We start from the raw sequence: 19,740 nt of genomic DNA on the forward strand, positions 1-19,740 counted from the left end.
GAATAATCTATGTACTGTATTAAATATCTTTATTTAAAAACTTAAAGTATTGTCCTGTGGAGAATAGACCTTATTGCCTTGGATCTAGATAATACTAAGGGTAGAAGTTCCAGGAAGAGACATTTTTGTCTCAGTATCAGGCATAGCATTTCAAAGATGGAAATTGTTGCTCAGAAAGTGTGATTCCTATCCCTGAAGTGCTAAGACAAAGGCTGAAGAAGCATATGATGGATACTTTTTAAAATAGTACTTAAATTGAGAAAATGGTTTAGTTAAAAAATAACTTTAAGGCCATTTCCAAATCTGAAACATTTCAGTGTATCCAGGAATGCTATTTTTACAATATATTTAAATTTTACTCAACATTAGCTAATTACTGTTACCTATCTCCAGGGAATATTTTCAAGATCTATGTATATTTTATAAGTAAAAAAGAAATGTGCACACATCACATATGGTTAGACTTCACACGTTATATCATTTTATTTAAAAACTGGGCAGAGGTTAAACATGATGTATTTCAACTATTGGAAGAGTTTTTTTCTTAAGTCCTCATGTGTTTATGACTTCTCACTTTTTAAAATAAAATTTAGCCTAATTCATTGATGATTATTATACTAGTTTCCACTGGGAACAGTCCTTTGATGCAAAGAAAAGAGTAGGAAAGAGAATTTAAGCAGCATTTTTAAAGTTATGAGAGAAATGATGAGTAATTAGAAATAACTTTTATAATAAAATGCCCATTTAAAAAATTCTACTGACATCTTGCATGTTCTCTTTTAAAAGGGATGGAGTTCCATGAGGAACTTCATAATCTGGGGGCAAAAGAAGGCCTGAAAGGAAGAAAACTCAACAAGGCAACAGAGAGCTTTGCATGGAACATAACCGTATTAAAGGTATATTAAATACCCACGCGTGCTTTGCTTCCTTTCCCCTCTTATCTTCAATGAATAGAGAAGTGCTAGTTGTTGAAAACAGATATTTGAATGTTTAACTGTGTTGCCTCTTAACCAGGTTCATGCTTTTAGTAATAGGAGTATGCAGCCTGGAACTGAGCAGGGTTATGAGTCCGAGAGTGAAAGCAGTGGACAGCATGATCCAATTTTAGTGCCTGATGGATGCGTTGTTGAGTTTTGTTTGTTTTTTGTTTTTTTACCCACAAGAACACTGCTCCTCAAGTTAAGATGGCTCTTTTTGCTTGTGGAAGGATAATGCCAAATGTTGGAAAAGTATCCAGTATGAGTTATTTGGTACCCAGAGAAAACAGAAACAAAGACCATGAGAACTGGTCTTCAGTTGGGAAGTATGTGACTTGTATTAGGGGGAGTGGATAGAGAAGGGACCATTATAACAATGGAGATGGGAAGTGTTCAGTTGGAAAGACTAGAGTGGATTAAAAGGTAGTAAAGTGTTGGGGCTGGAGTGATAGCACAGTGGGTAGGGCATTTGCCTTGCACAGGGCCGACCCGGGTTCAATTCCCATCATCCCATATGGTCCCCTGAGCACCGCCAGGGGTAATTCCTGAACACAGAGGTAGGAGTAATCCCTGTGCATCACTGGGTGTGACCCAAAAAGAAAAGAAAAGGTAGTAAAGTGTTATGCATGAGACCCTATTGGCAACTGTACTATAAACCACAGTGTCAAAGTTTATAAAAGCAAAAAAGTCCCTCTCATAGAGGGAGGTAGGTGGGTGGCTGGCAAAAGGCAGGTTTAAGGAGGGGAGAGGGGCGGTGTTAGTGGAGGGAAGCAGACTCTGGTGAAAGGATTGGTATTGAAACATATTTCTGAAACCCAATCATGAATAATTTTATAATTTACAGTGATTTAATATAGATGTTCTAAATTAAGTGATTTTGAAGCATCTTGTATACAGAATATCTGATCCATTTAGCATTTTTTCTTTTTTTTTCATTTAGCATTATTTTAAGAACAATTTCAATTCATAAATTCTATGCTTTTTTTGCAAATAACTTGCAGCCAGTTTCTGGAGATTATGGCTTACAAATTTTAGAATTTTCAAATAAGTATGGCACTTTTTATATTCTGTTTATGCTTGTTTTTTCTTGATATTTGGGCCACTGAGCTGTGCTCAGTATTTACTCCTGCCTCTCTGCTTAGGGATCACTCCTGATGGTGCTGGGGGACTATAGACTGGTGCTCAGGATTGAACTGGGTTTGTTACAAGCATGACAAGTCCATTAACCCTGTAGTATTTATCTGGCTCTCTTTTCATATTTTCTTTCATGAAAACAATAACTTATTTAGAAAGTTAGAATAATTTATTCTTGATAATATGGTGGAAGACTAGTGGCCACAGACAAAATTAATTGGTGACACTCATAGAATACTATGAACCAAGTATTGCAAATTTTCTAAAAATTAGCATTTTTGTACAATTCAAATCTTATTATTCTCATTTTACAGGTAAGTAAATGAAGGCATTGAAAACTTCTGTGTAATAAATACCTGAAGTCTCTCAGCTAGTGAATAGTGGAGCTGATGTTTGAGCTGGGGAGAGACTGACAACAGAGTAACCCTTCAATTTGCTCTCACATGTTTATGTGGAAACACTAGATGAACTGTGAACTACACTAGTGTTTATATACTTCAGGCCTCAGATATTTGTTAAGTTTCTGCTGTATCTTGGGCTCTGTGACAGGCAGTGGGAATTCATGGAGAATAAGAGGAATACTGACTTTGACGTCAAGAAATTCACTGGAGTGGGAGAGGGGCAAAGACATCATTTGTTTAATGGTCTGGGAAGATCTGTCATGTAAATACAAAGGGGATCTTTTATAAACTAGAGCATGATGTGACAGTTGTGTGAACCCTGAAACAAATGCTACTCACTGAGCAGTTATTTATGTAGACTTGTTAATGCATCAATACTGGAGAAAGATGCTATGGATACAAATACGTAGCATAATACTTTGGACTCAGTATTAGACTGCAGTGGGAGACATATATTACTTATAGTGACCCAATTATTTAGCAAATTGACACGACATGTACTCATGGCTAAATAGTTTAAATGTTTCCCCTTCTTTGCAGCTATTATGTTACCCTGCCACAACATATGTTGACCCTGCTATGACTCTTGCTTTTTCAGAGAAGTTGAGGATTGGGAGGTTTAAGTCTACTGACTTCAGTTTACAAGTGTACAGCAGGGATTTTAACTCACATGGTAGTTCTAGCCATGTCTATTCTTCTGACTCCCATAAAAAAAGCATCCAATCAAATCCAGGCAGCTTGTGCAGGGGGAAAGAACACAGATTCTTTGTGCAGATTGCCTAATAAAAGGTAAAGGTAAAGGCCCTCCCGTTGATCGTCGATTTGCTCGAGCGGGCCCAGTACTGTCTCCATTGGAGACTTTGTTGTTAATGTGTCTGGCATATCAAATACTCTCGGTAGCTTGCCGGGCTCTCCGAGAGGGGCGGAGGAATTGAACTCCGGTCGGCCATGTTGGCCGCTTGTAAGGCGAACGCCCTACCCGCTGTGCTATCGCTCCAGATTGCCTAATATTGTTTATAAATCTGTCTAAGAGTGTCTACCAGTTGTTTTTGAGAATTAAATAACAATAAAAAAGTGAATCAAAGCATTCAAAATAGACTATGTATATTTATTATACATACATATATACACTACGGGAGCGATAGCACAGTGGGTAGGGCATTCGCCTTACAAGCGGCCAACATGGCCGACCCGAGTTCGATTCCTCCGCCCCTCTCGGAGAGCCCGGCAAGCTACTGAGAGTATTCGATATGCCAGACACAGTAACAACAAAGTCTCCAATGGAGACGTTACTGGGCCCGCTCGAGCAAATCGACGATCAACGGGAGGGCCTTTACCTTTTTTACCTTACATATATACACACAGTCACTGTCACTGTCACTGTCCTCCCATGGTTCATTGATTTGCTCTAGCGGGCCAGTAACGTCTCCATCATGAGACTTATTGTTACTGTGTTTGGCATATTGAATACATCATGGGTAGCTTGCCAGCCTTTGCCGCGTGGGCGAGATACTCTTGGTAGCTTGCCGGGTTCTCCAAGAGGGGTGGAGGAATCGAACCCGACTTGGTCGGGCTGGCTGTGTGTAAGGCAAACACCCTACCACTGTGAAATATACACACAGTAACACATATAATGTATACATATCTATCTATGTACCCATATATATATATATATATGTATGCTATCAGATTTTGTCCATTTCTTTGCCAGGTAACGATAACTATTAAAGAAACTAAGTGTTTCTATTTGATAACTCTAGCTTAAGCCCATTTGTTATATTCTGAGGTTGCTTTGTGTAAAATTTGTTTTAGTAGTAGAAGCTGTTTACTAGAAGAGACCTAGAAAATTCTGTATGAATCAATAAATCACTTAAACAATCATTTAAACACAGACTTGGGGGTGGGATTTGCGGTCACAACCCGTGGTACTTAGGGCTTATTATTAGCTCTTTGCTCAAGAGTGACTCCTGGTGGTACTTGGGGATCACGTGTGAGGGATTGAACTGGTTGGTGCCTTACCTCTTGTAGCGCTTCTCCAGCTCCAGTGCAGATATTTTGAAACACAATTGATTTATGGTTAAGGCACACGTTGCTTGAGACCTTGGAATTTAAACAAAAATAGTAAACTTTTCCAAGCTCCTAATATTTTCTTTCTCTTATTCTTCTGTTTGGTAGAATCTTTCCCCACATGTACATTTTTCAAGTGCTTTTCCAAGTGCTGAAAAATGATCTCCTAGAATTTTGAAGTTTTAGCTAAAAGACAAAGAGACTACTACCTTTATTAGAGGTTGTATATTCCTGTGGTATCTCTGGGTAGATCCTTTTTTTCCTAAGTCTCTTCATTTGTTCTTGTGACTTGGATCTGGAGCATGTAGTTCCTGATCAGTTTATTCTCCAATCTTCCTGAAGCTTCCTAGAACTTCTTAAATTCTTCCAGTAAATTACTTTCTCTAGGTTTTCTGAAATTAATGCCCATTGACTTATAACTGATTAAATTAGTAATAATTACCATGATAAGGCATAATCACTGAATTAGTGGGTTATAGATAGTTTATACTTATAAAACACTTCATTGACTACTACATTTCCTTACACATATGCTTTCCACAATCTAAAATGTAGGGAGTGTGGATTGACTAAATGATTAAATGTGTAGTTTCATGTAGCTAAAAATAGTTAACTGCAATATGATTTCCAACAAGTAAGGAAGAACTGAAAAAATGAAAAATTTATTCTTAAGGACTTGGTGGATTATGGCATGGAATATTGGGACATTATCTTTAAAAATCAATTTAAGAATTTAAGATACTTTTAATTATATTTTTTGAAGCTCAATATTGCTTTATTTGGGGGCTGGAGATATAGTACTGTAGATAGAGTGCTTGCCTTGCACATGACTGGACTCCGTCCCTGGAACCATATATGGTCTCACAAGCCCTGCCAAGAGTGATCCCTGAGCACAGAGCCAGAACACTGTCAGGTGTGGCCCCTAAACAGACAGCAAGAAGAATCTACCAATGGCAATTTCCCCAACTCCTTAGGTTAGAGTGAGAGTTAATACATAAGGTGATGCCTAAGAAATAAAATTGCTTTGTTATTGGTTATCTTATTTTTTATACTGAACATTCAGTGAGTACACTAATAAGTTATGATTTTCACACAACACATAAGTAATCTTTAGGTAACTATGTAGAGTTACCTTTATGGGAGAACTGAGGCTAAAGAGGATAAGTAACCTTCCCATTGGCATTGAGGTAATGAATTATGATGATTTAAGCCCATCGTGATCCATCATTACAAGAACATTTATGGTATCATAATAACTATAGCTTGTGGGAACAGCTAATTTTCTATGTATCATCATTGTATTGAGTGCTTTGTTTTTATTATATTACTTAAACCAAGGGGTTTGGGATCCTGTCCAACTACTATTTCTAATACTTATGAGATAGCATAAATATTCTACTGACTTGACACTAAAGTCTGGTAGTGTGGAAAGGTACATTGTGAGAGCATAGACTGAGAACCACGATTCTCCTTGTTCTGAGACTACATTCCCTAAGCAACTCTATGTCTGGATTCTGCTTCTCAAGTATATTTTTCTAGTGTAAATATAGTGGGTTAATCAAGCGATATAACTAGTCCCATCTGCCTAGCAGTTACATTTATTTTTATATATGAGTCAGTTAACTTCCTCAGTTTTTATCAGTCTATCTTCTATGTGCTTGGTTAGCATGAATCAACTCCCTAAGGCCTCATTGTCCCTGAGTGAATGGATGCAATTATGTCCCTGGACAGATATCAGTGAGATTATGAAAGCAAAACAAAAAAAAAACCAGAAATACCAAAGCAGAAAACCAGATCCTGGACCCACCCTGTGGATTCAGTACAGATTAGTTCAGTTTTCTCTCTTCACTCCAGTTATTTTTTCTTTGTTTATTTTTTGTGGGAGCCATGTCCAGCAGTGCTGTGCTCAAGGCTTACTCTTGGCAGTGCTCAGGGGACCATATGGAGTGATGAGGATTAAACCTGGGTTACCTGCATATAAGACAAACAGCTCCTATTTTTTTTATCATATAGAGAAAGTTTATGAGCAATGGGTCACACTGCATTTTGTATGATTTCTTTTTTTTCCTTTTCTTTTATGGGGCAAGGAGGTGGGGTGAGGAGAAATGAATTTCCCAACCAGTGCTCAGGAGGTTTGGGGGCCACTTCTAGTAATATTTAACCAGCAAATCAAATGGTTCAGTGCTAGGGCTTAGTTATATAGTAGTGCTTGGTGGAGCTGGGGGCCTCCTGGATCATTTCCAGCAGCCTCTGGGTTCTGTGCAATGTACTAGGGATAGAATTTTGGTCCCCGCGCAGCCACAGCATGTGTCTGACCACTGAGCTCTCTCATTGGCCCCTGTATTACTTCTTTAACTCCTCTATAGACACAAGCAGGGATTTTCAGAACCCCCAGTTTGTCCACTATCTCCAAAACTGTTCTAGCAGAAGCAGTTTTTATTTTTTTCCTTTAAATAAAAATCTAAGGTTGATTTAGAAATATGACTTTAAGTCCCTATACAAATTCATAAGTTTACTAAGAAAGAAACCTCATGAAGAGCAACATTGGCAAATCTTGAGAAACAACACCCTAAATCCTGATAAATCTAAGGAAAATACTTTTCAGTGATGCACAGAAAATAACAAATTAGGCTGTAATTGCCTTCTGTCTTAACTTAGAATATCCTATTGTGTTTAAGAGTTTAGTCCCAAAGGATATTGTACTATGAGCCTAGAAATCTATAATGAACTAATACAGTTGTTAAAAAAATTATCTTTGTGGGACAGGGTTTCTCACCTAAAGATGGGTTAGACAATATAGTTGTTGAAGACCTTCCCACTTAATTATTCCATGCTTTCAGTTCTTTCTGTGGATAAACTATATTTCTGAATGAAATTTGATCTTTTTGTTACTAAACTTAGTAATAGTCTCTATCTCTATATTCTTTTATTTTGACTTTCAACCAATCCAGATTTTATTGTTATTTTTAATTGAATCACCATGAGATACAATTACAAAGCTTTTATGATTGAGTTTCAGTCATAAAATGATCGAACATTCATTCCTCCACCAGTGTATTTTCCACCACAAATATCCCAAGTATCCCTCCCTCCACTCCCACTCGCCCCCGCACCCTGCTTCTCTGGTAGACAGTTTCCTTCTTACTCTCTCCATCTTTTGGGGCATTATGGTTTTGCAATGCAGGTACCAAATCATGTTTGGTCTTTTATCTACTTTCAGAACACCTCTCCCATCCTGAGTGATCCCTCCAACCATCGTTGATTGGCTTAGTGATCCCTTAAGTTGCTCCATGGTTGGAAGCCTGCCTCATGAGCTGGAGGAGAAGGCAGCTGGGATAGAGAAGGGTTATCTATATTCTTTTTTTATGTCATTTCACCCATCATATATTTTTTCTATTAGTGAAACATCATGAGGTACAGTTGTAGACTTACAAATTTTTGTGCTTGGGTTTCGATTATACAATGATAAAATACCCATCCCTCCACCAGTGCCCATTTTCCACCACCATGGATCCCAGTATCCTTCCTTCTTCCTCCTCCCCTCCCCTCCCCTCCCCTCCCCTCCCCTCCCCTCCGCTCCCCTCCCCTCTCCTCCCCTCCCATCTCCTTCCCTTCCCTTCCCTTCCCTTCCCTTCTCTTCCCTTCCCTTCCCTTCCCTTCCCTTCCCTTCCCTTCCCTTCCCTTCCCTTCCCTTCCCTTCCCTTCCCTTCCCTTTCTCCTTCCTTCCTTCCTTCTTTCCTTCCTTCCTTCCTTCCTTCCTTCCTTCCTTCCTTCCTTCCTTCCTTCCTTCCTTCCTTCCTTCCCCTTTCTTGCCACATCTAGTTGTGCTCCCAGGCTTACAATCCTGGCTCTGTGCACAGGGATCACTCCTGACAGGACTCAAGGGTATCATATGTGGTGCCAGGGATCTGTTCCATGTCTGCTGTGTGTTAGGCAAGTGCCTTCCCTGTTGTACTATGTTTCTGGGACCAAAATGTTCTTTTTGTTTGTTTGTTTGTTTTTGGGCCACATCCAGTGATGGTCAGGGATTACTCCTGACTCTGCACTCAGGAATCACTCCTGGCATTGCTCAGGGAACCACATTAGATGCTGGGGATTGAACTTGGGTTGGCCATGTGCAAACTAAGCACCCTACCTACTGCACTATTGCTCTGGCCCCTGTTCCTAATATGTTCTTGAAATATTTTTTACGTATCTTTTCTTCTAAAAGTTTTATGCTATCTGATCTGGAAGTTTGGTCTTTGATTCTATTTTGCTTTTTTATTTTGCGGATGTTAGGAAATAGTTCAACTTCACATTTTCACATGTGACTGTCCAGATTTCCAGTACCTTCATTGAAAAGACTATTTTTCCCCATTGAATGCCATATTTACCCTTATCATATATGCAAGTATTCTTTATTTGACCATATATGCAAGTATTCTTTTCTGGGATCTCTATTCTTTGCCACTTCTGCACATAAGGATATGTTACTTTAAGAAAAAACAGCACTATCTTGATTACTATAACTTTGTAGTAAGTTTAAGATTGGTATTTTGAATCCCGCAGCGTTATTTCCTTCAAAACTATGTTTGATATTCATTGACTTTTGAAATGATATATAAATTTTAGGGTGTGCATTTTTCTATTTGTGCAGAAGCATGACTGGGATGTTGATTGGGATTGTGCTGAACCTATAGATTGCTTCTGACAGCCTTGTCATCTTAACCATATTGTCTTCCAATTGGGAAATTTTACAAGCAAAATGTTACTTTATCTTCTCTTTTATTATGTGAGGGTTATCTGAGGTGAAAATTATAAAGATTATGATTATTAAATTGGTTAATAATTTGTAGAAGTTTTCTTCTGAATGTATAGGTCACGATATATTAAACTTCCCAGTTTTGTAGTAGTTGTAAGAATTTGCAGCATTATTAATTACTACCACAAAGCATATTTTTTGTCTGTTTATCTATCTATTCAGCTTAGTTATGTGTATATCTGCTCAAAAGCTCACCAATCAACCTAAAGAAATTTTTGTTCTTAAATTAATTAAAATCTAGTGAAAAAGATATTATTGATTTAGCCTGCATTTTCTCTAGGCTACATTTTATTGCTGTTGTTTCTGGGAGGCCAAACGTGATGCCAAGGACTGATCCTGGCACATGACCTGCTGTAATGTCACTCTGGCTTCTCTAGGCTACATTTATTTGTTTAATGTTTATTTAATTTTGAAAAGCATCTTATTTTTGCCTATTTAAAATTTTTAAAATGATTCTTTTTGAATTTTTGAAAGCACTTGTTATATTTGTAATGCTGAAATGTTTGAACTTTTGCAAGGCTTTGTGGTATTTATCATGCTGAAATGTTTGGAGACTGTCACTGGGAAGGGCAAAATAGTGATGATGCCAACATTCAGGGTCTAATTCTTGCAGTAGCCAGTTTAGTCTTACTCAGCCTAGCAAGCTCTAGTCCATTAATACTTTCAGCCAGCTGCCTTACAATGCTGTGTCCTTATCACCAGAAAGAAGGGGAGAGAAGTGGATGGATGAGTTTTAGAAAAGCAACGGATATCAGGTGTCAATTCTGTTAGGCCTATTAAGTGAAAAACCTTGTAAGGAAAAACCTCTATCCTGTGATTTTATAATAAGCTAATTTTATTAGATATATGCTTTGGCTGAGTATTTGAAAAAGTACTCCTGGACATAATTTTAAAACCCTGTCATTTTTGGTTGATTAGTGCAAAATAAAGACCCGTTCTCTCTTATATAAAAAAAGTTTATTTAGAGGCTAGACAGTACAGTCTATAATGCCTTGCCTTGCACATGGCTGATCCAGGTTTGATCCCTAGCAGCACATGTTTCCCTGAGCCCTCCAGGAGTAACCTTTGAGTGCAGAGTAGTACATCTTAAGGCACTAATGGGTGTGTGTATTCCCCAAACAAAATGTTGATTTATTTCTACCTCAGAAGAAAGTAAGGTAAAATGTATAAAAGAACCTTCTAAGTATATAAATTAGCAAACATTAATTGTGTGTGAAATCATATATTAGTACATTAGTGAATGTCTATCAACTTGGTACCTGGGAATGTGATGGGGAATTAACAAATGGTTCCCTGCTCTCATGGAACTTACAGTGTTGAAGTGAAGGCAGAGATATAATAAAAGTTTCTGTGTGGTGAGTTTCTGAAGGAGAGGGTGCATGATGTTACAGGATTTGACCTAATAGGAAAGGTCAGGGAAATCTTCCATAAAGAAGTACCAGTTAAGCAAAGAGTAAATTTAGCCTTTCATGCATCTAAAAAACCCTGCCTTGTATCTTGATACTTGAGTGTGGTTGCCAAAACAATCTGAAAAGATTGTCAGTGAAAAGAAACATATCAAAATAAAGATGTGCTGGACCTCCTCCACTTGGTCTGGGGAGTTCTGAAATGTCTGCCTTGCTCATTTAATTACTACTCATCAGTATCATGGCTAATTTGTTGCTATACCAAATCTGGTCCTGAGTCATTTTGCTAATTACTTGTGAATTTAATCACTCACCTCCTAAAAAATAATCTGCAGCAAAGTTCCATGTCCTTGTGTATCCATAAAATTTAGTTGACAGCTTATAGTTGCAGAGGAGGATGTTATAGCATTTTTGAGAGAGAGAGAGAGATTTCTGTAACTTAAAGCGGAAATTATTTAGAGTGAGAATGAATTATATAACAGAAAGTATTGGTTGCATTTTACTAGAAAAAAGGATAAATTATTTTTAATGTGTAGTTTATATGGCTATAATAATAAAAGACTCACAAATCTAAAAATATAAAACATTCCTCTAAACAGCTTGTATCCAACAATATGGGGCGACTCAGATGAATTGTTACTGCTTCTAGCAAAGCAGCCTGGTTATGTGGTGTCCATATTTTTGCCTTGGGTGGCTGCATTCCAGCTGTGCTACCCAGGAGTCTAGAAGAGATAAAAGCCAGGCTGTTGACATGATTATGGAAGCACACACCACTTTACTCTCTTTCCAGCAGAACTAAATTTAGTCTCTTATATATATTTAATATTTAAAATTTAAATATATATACTTAAATTCAGATGAAAGCTTCATTTTATAATGATTCTAAATAATTCAAAAGGGGTAGAATCCTAATGAATAGATGCATCATAGACAAGCAGATTTGGCTCCAATTTGTGAGGTTACAGAAGGTCTTACTTTTCTCATTGGAAAACTTCAGAGAAAACTTTTCTGATTTAGACAGTCATAGTGGACTAGAGTGATAGCACAAAGAGTAGAGCATTTGCCTTGCACGTGGCCGACCCAGGTTTGATTCCTCCGTCCCTCTTGGAGAGCTTGGCAAGCTACCGAGAATATCCAACCAGCACGACAGAGCCTGGCAAGCTCCCCATGGTGTATTCGATATGCCAAAAACAGTAACAATAAGTCTCACAATGGAGACGTTACTGGTGCCTGCTCGAGCAAATCGAACAATGGGAGGACAGTGCTACAGTGCTACAGACACAGTCTAAGTTTAAGGTGAGTTATAGTTAAGATGAGACTGATGTCTTAACTTTGTGCTAACTTTTTTTTTTTTTTTTTTTTTTTTTTCCTTTTTTTTTATTAGTGAAAAACCATGAGGTACAGTTATAGGCTTACAAATTTTGTGCTTGGGTTTCAGTTATACAATGATCAAGTCCCCATACCTCCACCAGTGCCCGTCATCCATCCCAATGGGTCCCAGCATCCCCCCCACCCTCATCCCCCCACCCGTCCCATCCTGCCTCTGTGGCAGGGTATTCCCCCTTGTTCTCTCTCTCTTCTTTTGGGTACTGTGTTTTACAAGAGAGGCTTTGAGTGGCAATCATGTTTGGTCTATCGACTACTTTTAGCATGCTTCTCCCACCCTGGGAGGGCCCTCACAACACCCTTCATTTGGTACTCTCTTCTCTATCTGAGCTTCCTTTTCACCTAGAGCCTGTGGCTGGCCTTCCATTCATGGAGCAAAATTCCTGGTACTAATCTCAGCCATTCCTGTGTTGCAATGATACAAGTAGAAATAAAAAGCAATTTAAAAAAGCATTTCATTCTAATATCATATAGCCCTTCTCAAATCTCCAGACAAACTTATCTTTTTGTTCTTCAGGGAAGAAAACAATACATTTATTTAATTTTATTTTTCTCTTTCTGAGGGGAAGCATTTTGATGCTGGAAATTAAAGGTAGGACTCCCTCATAAAAGTAGGAAGCTCTGCCTTTTGAAATATTGTCCCAGTTTCATTTGTCTGTTTTTTTGTTCTTAACCCAAATCATAGCAAAGTGAACTCACTTCTCTGGATATATAGAAGATACTTTATTTGAAAGATGCTTGCAATACAGAGGACAATGCTGGGTGTTGTCTTCCTGGGAGGTCATTTAGAAGAGGTTGTCTGCTGACTCAAGTGTGGGTGAGAAGAGTGTCAAAATTCAAGAACTCAAAGAAGAGAAGCTTAAAGTTTGACCAAAGAGAGAAAGCTTCAAGACTTTAATCTAGATTAGGTAGTGGGACAAACAGTTAGCTAATGATTTCTGAAGGGCATTTGGAAGGTATTTTCCTAACTTTAGCATAGGTAAATGGGGGTCATTAGTGGGTCTTAGCTAACTCTTATGGAGGCTGGTGGTTGTTTGCAGTAAGTCATTTCTTGAGATTTAAGGACAGGGAGACTTCTCTATCTTTTCTTTTCTTTTTTTTTTTCATGGTGCTGGGATCAAACCCAAGACCTCACCCATGAAAGTATATACTCACTATTAACATCATTCCTAAACTAGGAATTCTTGTGTGTGTGTGTGTGTGTGTGTGCGCACGCGCGCGCGGAAAGGGCACACCCACTGGTGCTCAGGGCTTACTCCTCCTTCTGAACTCAGGTGCCCATATGGAGAGCCCAAGATTAAACCCAGGTTGGGCGTGTGTAAGGCCAATGCCCTACCTGCTATATATTTCTTTGGCCCCCATACTAGGAGTTCTTAACAGTTCTATTTTCCAGGAGTACAGAGATGAAACAAAGTGTAATACTTACCTGTGCCCACACAGCAGAGCCTGGCAAGCTCCCCATAGTGTATTTGATCTGCCAAAAACAGTAACAACAATTCTCACAATGGAGATGGTACTGGTTCCCGCTCAAGCAAATCGATGAACAATGGGAGGACAGTGCTACAGTGCTACTCACCTGTACCAATTTTTATATCTAAAATATTATTTAGATATACATGATGTAGGGCTGGAGCGATAGTACAGCAGTAAGGCGTTTGCCTTGCGCGCAGCCAGCCTGGCCGACCCAGGTTCGATTCCTCCACACCTCTTGGAGAGCCCGGCAAGCTACCGAGAGTATCTCGCTTGTGCAGCAAAGCCTGACAAGCTACCCGTGACATGTTCAATATGCCAAACACAGTAACGACAAAGTCTCAAAATGGAGACAGTACTGGGCTCACTTGAGCAAATCAATGAACAAAGGGAGGACAGTGTTTGTTTTGTTTGTTAACACATGGTGTGTGTATATATACATGTACATATATATACACAACATATATATACATATACACATATAAAAATGGCATATATATACAGAGTATTATATATATACGTGGTATATATAGTGTTTATATGTACATGTATACACAAGTATGTATAAAATGTGTAATTGAAAATAAGGATAACTTAGGTTAAGAACAATGAGGCTGTGTATTTAAAAGTTATGTATTTAAAAGTCTCATTGTGAAGGTCTTGATAGGCAATAGGAAAATATCCCTCAATTCAAAAGAGGTTTGCTTCTAATTTAATTGAATTTTCCCTATTTCAAGTAGATCCAACGTGTCCAAAACTATATCATCTGAAATCGCAAATCTGAAATCTGAAATACACCAGTGGGTGATATCTTTCCCCATTTCCCAGTTCTTCAAGTTTTTTCTATTTTTAGTCATTTCTCATATACTGTTGATACTTTAAACCTTTGTAAAAAGTGAAAACCTAATCATTAAAGAAGAATAAGCAAAAGTTAATTTTTCTTTTAAGAACTATATTCATAACTTTTTTAATTATTTTGAAAAATAAATTCTCCCGAGTTTAAGTTAGAGTGAGCATAGAGGTAGTATAGGGATTAAGGCATTTGACATGCATATGACCGATTCTGGTTCTATTCCTGGTAACACATGTTATGCCTGGAGCACCAACATGAATGAACCTTAAGCATACAGCTAGGAGCAGACTCTAAGCACACCTGAGTATGGCCAAAACTACTTAACCATTTTCCTAAAAAAAAGTTAAGGTCAATCTAAACCTCTATATAAAATTATTAAGAATGCTATTTGACTAAAGAAAAACAGAGTTATTATCATAATTATCATATTACTGCTTTGAGAGAAGCTAAATCCTGGAAGCAAAAGCTCTCCATTGCAGAAATCTGATTCAGAATTAGGTCTTAGGTTTTTGCTTATGGATGAGATAACGTAAAGATTATCAAGGCTTTGGTATAGACAGCTTATTTTCAGGGACAAAGAAGATATATATATATATATATATATATATATATATATATATATATATATACACACACACACATATATATATTGGCAGAGGGTGGGACACCACCTTTAGCACAATTTACGGGGCCCACTCATCGCTCTATGTTCAGGACTCACTTCTGGAGGGCTTCAGGGAACCAACCATATTTGATGCTGGGGATTAGACTTCAGTGGTGCAAGGCAAGCACCATACCTACTGTAATATTGCTTTGGCCCTAGAATGTAAGTATCTTTTGAACCTTTTCAGTATTGAGTAAAAAGATTAGCCCCCTCATGATTTACTTTGTAAATCTGCCAGGACAAAGCTATGTGTTCTGAAAATAGGTGAACACTCTGAGTGTTTATTTAAAAGATACTATTCTCAATGGACTCTTTAGGGGACTGGGGCCACACCTAGAAGTGCTCAGGGCTTAGTCCTGGCTCTGCACTCGGGGATCACTCCTTGGGGGAGCCATACAGGGTGATGAGGATCAAACTCTGGTCAACTGTGTGCAAGACAAGTCCCCTACAGACTGTACTGTCACTCCTACCCCAATTCTCAGTGGTCTTTTGAGACAGTTGACTCATGGATGGGAATTTCTTAAAGCAATTGGTCTTTTGAGTCAGTGGACTCAGGGATGAGAAGTTCTTAAATTGCTTTACAGTATATCTCAGGATAAAAAGATTGCAATTCAGGTATCTCTATGGTATCTCTTAATCAACTACCTTATGGTATCTCAATCAACTAGAATATTCTACATCTCTCAACAATCTGCTACTGAGCATCTGGCATTATGGAACAACTAGAATAAAATTGGTTTGTATATTCTTTTGCCTAAGACATATTAATCTTTTGGACTTTTTTTTCTCTTTTTGGTTCATATATGGTGATTATCAGAGATTACTCCTTACTCTCTACTAGGAATCATTCGTGGTGGTGCTCAGGGGACCATATGGGATGCTGGGGATCGAACCTGGGTTGGCCATGTGCAAAGCAAACACCCTCCCCACCCTCCCCACTATTTCTCTGCCCCCATCTCTTGGACTTATTCAAAAGTTTTAGATCAGTTACTAACAAACAGTTTTATAAAGTTGAAATTTTTTGAGATATATTTATCATAAATATTCAAAATATACTCCAGAAGTATGGCCTGCGTCTTTGCTCCTAATTCTAATTTTCTTGGGTCAGAAATGTGGGTTTGTCTCGCTGATTAGTTTTATCTTTTTCTAGATTTAGATTCACTTCTTTTTTTAAATAGAGAGGGAACTTTTATTTATTTCGAGTTACTAATGTGCACTAGTGGTTCTTTACTGAACCAGTTCCCATTTTTGAAACTGAATGAATGAGAATACTTGAATATTTGACAGAATAATCATATAGATACTGAAGAGGATAGAGACTGTTTCTTTGATGGTGAAACTTTTGCTAGTTGTACATCACTTTTTCATTCTATATCTTCTAGATGATTCTTAATGCTTAATATACAAGTTGGAGGATCTTATGCTTATTGTGTACTTCATATTAAGCAGGAAACCAATGGGACTAAAATTGAAGCAGAGTGTTAATGCTGCCTATGAAAATAGTAACCGTGTCCTAATAGTAACTATGAATAAATGAGAGTAGAGATTATTAACAATGTATATTGTATATCCTCTGAGTCAGCCCATAGAACCTTTTCATGTAATCTGAAACCGGAGAGGGAAAAGTCAGCAGCTTCCTGTTCTGTTTTATCCATAATACACTTCTTGCCTGGGAGAGGAAGAATGTCATTAAAAGGAACAATTACATATATATCTCGTGTGTGTGTATGTATGTGTGTGTGTGTGTGAGAGAGAGAGAGAGAGAGAAAGAGAGAGAGCTAGTTTATGTGTGCGATAACATATTCCCTTGGTTCTTGTATTAAGCAATCCATTTATTAAATCTACTTACTGTAACTGCAATAATACACAGATATATAATAGTAATCTGAGTTTTTATTTATATCTAAAGCTATTATCAATTGTTCTGATGAAACAAAAAATGTATAACAACATAATAGTTACAAGTACTTACTTCCAGTGTAAAATTCTACTTCTGACTTATAAAAGTATTTTCTTAAACAACAATTCACTTAGACAAAAATCATTTCTGCTAAGTTCATTGAGTTTGTCTTAGAAAGTATGATTTTGTGCTTATAACTTCCTCTTTGGTAAGGGACAGAGGGGGCAAATCGTGACTTGACTACTGCTGTCCTTATTCTTTAAATAACTGCCCTTGGGAAAGTCATTTCCTTTGCCTTCTTTGTCAAAGATACCCAGAAGAGTTTTTACAAAAGAGCCTTGAATACAGCTGGACCTTTATCATTACTTACATAAAAACTTTTTGTTTGTTTGTTTTTGGCCATACGCTGTGGTGCTCATAGTTTCATCGTGGCTCTGAGCTCAGGGATTACTCCTGGTAGGATTTGAAGGACCATGTGCAGTACCAGGGATTGAACACTGGTCAGCTGTGTGCAAGGCAGATGGTCTACCTGCTGGACTATTTCTCCAACTGTACATGAAACTTTTTATGAAACTGAAGTTAAATATCAGTATAACAAAAATGTTCTTCCTGGAATTCCTGACATTTTTATACCAGTGCAAGATTTTTTTCAACAAAATCAAAGACCTTGAATTCTTTTTTTTATTATTAAATTTATTTATTTATTTATTGAATCACTGTGGGAAAAGTTACAAAGCTTTCAGGTTTAAGTCTCCGTCATGCAATCATCAAACACATTTCCCTTCACAAGTACTTATTTTTCACCATCAAGAACTCCAATATACCCCCCCTCCCAACCCTCCCAATGCCTGTGAAGCAGATGAATTCTTGTTAATACTCTATCTACTTTGATTATATACATTGTTTTGACAAAAGATGCACCATTATTATTTAGAGTTTACACCCCAAAATCAGACCTGCTGAAAAGGCATTGTGAAATAATTTGTTTTCTACAGCTGGTTAAAAGAACCAAATGATGTCGCGTGACCGCTATCGATTTTGTATTTCTGATATTTTACTTACTAATCCTAGAAGTATTTCTGCCAAGAGTCAGATAAATATAAGATTGTTTTCTGTGGCTCTAGAGCCATGGCCATGCTGGAGAGCCACTTGTGGGGGGCAACTCTTGACCTCTGTAGGGTGTGAAGGACATGCTGGAAACGCTCCTTTCCCATGAGGTTTCAGTCGCCCCATCACGACCGGCTCATACGTGGCTTTCCAAAAAGCTCCGAGGTGGCCGCCATCTTGCTGTCCAGAGGGAAAAAGCCTGAAGGGAACAACACCCTTTCCCCTCCGGGCAGGCATGGTGGCATGGATTAACGCATAGTCCATTAACTTTTCTGCCTCAAGCAGCTGGGCTCTGCATTAAGTCCTTGTGCTTCTAGAGCCATGGCTGTGCCGAAGAGCCGCTTGTGGAGGGCAACTCGTGACCTCTGTAGGGCGTGAAGGACGAGCCGGGAATGCCCCCCTCCCCATGAGGTTTCAGTCGCCCCATCACGACCGGCTCATACCTGGCTTTACAAAAAGCTCCAAGGCGGCCGCCATCTTGCTGGCCAGAGGGAAAAAGACTGAAGGGAGCAACACCCTTTCTCTTCTGGGCAGGCATGGAAGACCTTGAATTCTGACACTGCCTAGAGATAGCATCAGATGCAAAGGGAGAGAGCAGTCTCCCTTGACCAGTTTCTTCATACGGCATTTGTAAGCTCAGGATGAACCTGTGCTTTTGACCTACTGGCTATAAATCATAGAGGTTCCCACAATTCTCTTGTCAGGTTTCATTAGAGAACCTCACAATACTCAGGAAACTTACTCTCTAGTAGCAAACTCGCCATGTATTAACACAAGTAAGTTGTGCACTGCACAACTCGCAGAGGTAACATTTTCTTTGTGTGAATGGGACTCCCTGGATTTGTCATGAAGTTGTCAATCTAAGCATATTTCTGTCTTTAGTCATTTGTTTTTCAAGAAATTATGGGAAATGTCTTTAAACATTTACCTATATGCTAATTATAATTTTTGTTTGATATAGTGATTTTTCACTACTAGGTTTATATTTAGAAGTCTTTTGTGTATCTTCTTGTGAGCTGTCATTTATTTGCAAATTGAAGTATAGCAGAGAAGCTCAACCATCCAATCTTCAATATATTCCATGAAACACATTTCATTTGTAGCTTAGCTAGACCATAACTTTAATTGGTTTTGACAACCAAGTACGGTTGATTCAGTTTGTAATTTCATATGACAGAAAAAGAATTTAAAAATAATTCCCAATCCTCTTTTCAAATCTAATGCACATTTCTTGAGAGAAAGTATCATTAAAATTATTTCTAATCTTTAAAATTTTTAAAATAAATTTAAATTCATGACTAGAGAGATAGTACAGCAGGTAGGTTACTTTCCTTGTATGTACCACACCAGGTTTGAGGGCACCTCATATGGTCCCCTGAGCATTGCCTGGAATGATCCCTGAGCACAGAGCCAAAAAAAGACCCGAGAACCACCAAGTATGATCCTTCTCCTAAAAACAAACAAACAAACAAACAAACAAAACCAAACCAAAGTACACTAAAATTCATTTGAGGAAATTTAAAATAAAACCAACAAAGTATTTTAATAACCCAAAAATATTTGAGTGAAAGTTT

At 38.0% G+C, this 19,740-nt stretch overlaps 1 protein-coding gene across 1 annotated transcript in view; it reads left to right on the forward strand.

Moving 5' to 3' along the window:
* Positions 1-19,740, forward strand: part of PLCL1 (phospholipase C like 1 (inactive)) — a 372,506-nt gene that overhangs the window by 324,667 nt on the left and 28,099 nt on the right. The window contains exon 5 of the mRNA XM_056111653.1: positions 787-896. Coding sequence (XP_055967628.1) covers positions 787-896 — 110 coding nt within the window. The remainder of the gene's footprint in view (positions 1-786; positions 897-19,740) is intronic.

The sequence above is a fragment of the Sorex fumeus genome, unplaced genomic scaffold (genome assembly GCF_029834395.1).
Source record: "Sorex fumeus unplaced genomic scaffold, SorFum_2.1 ptg000014l, whole genome shotgun sequence".
Taxonomy (NCBI): Eukaryota; Metazoa; Chordata; class Mammalia; order Eulipotyphla; family Soricidae; genus Sorex; species Sorex fumeus.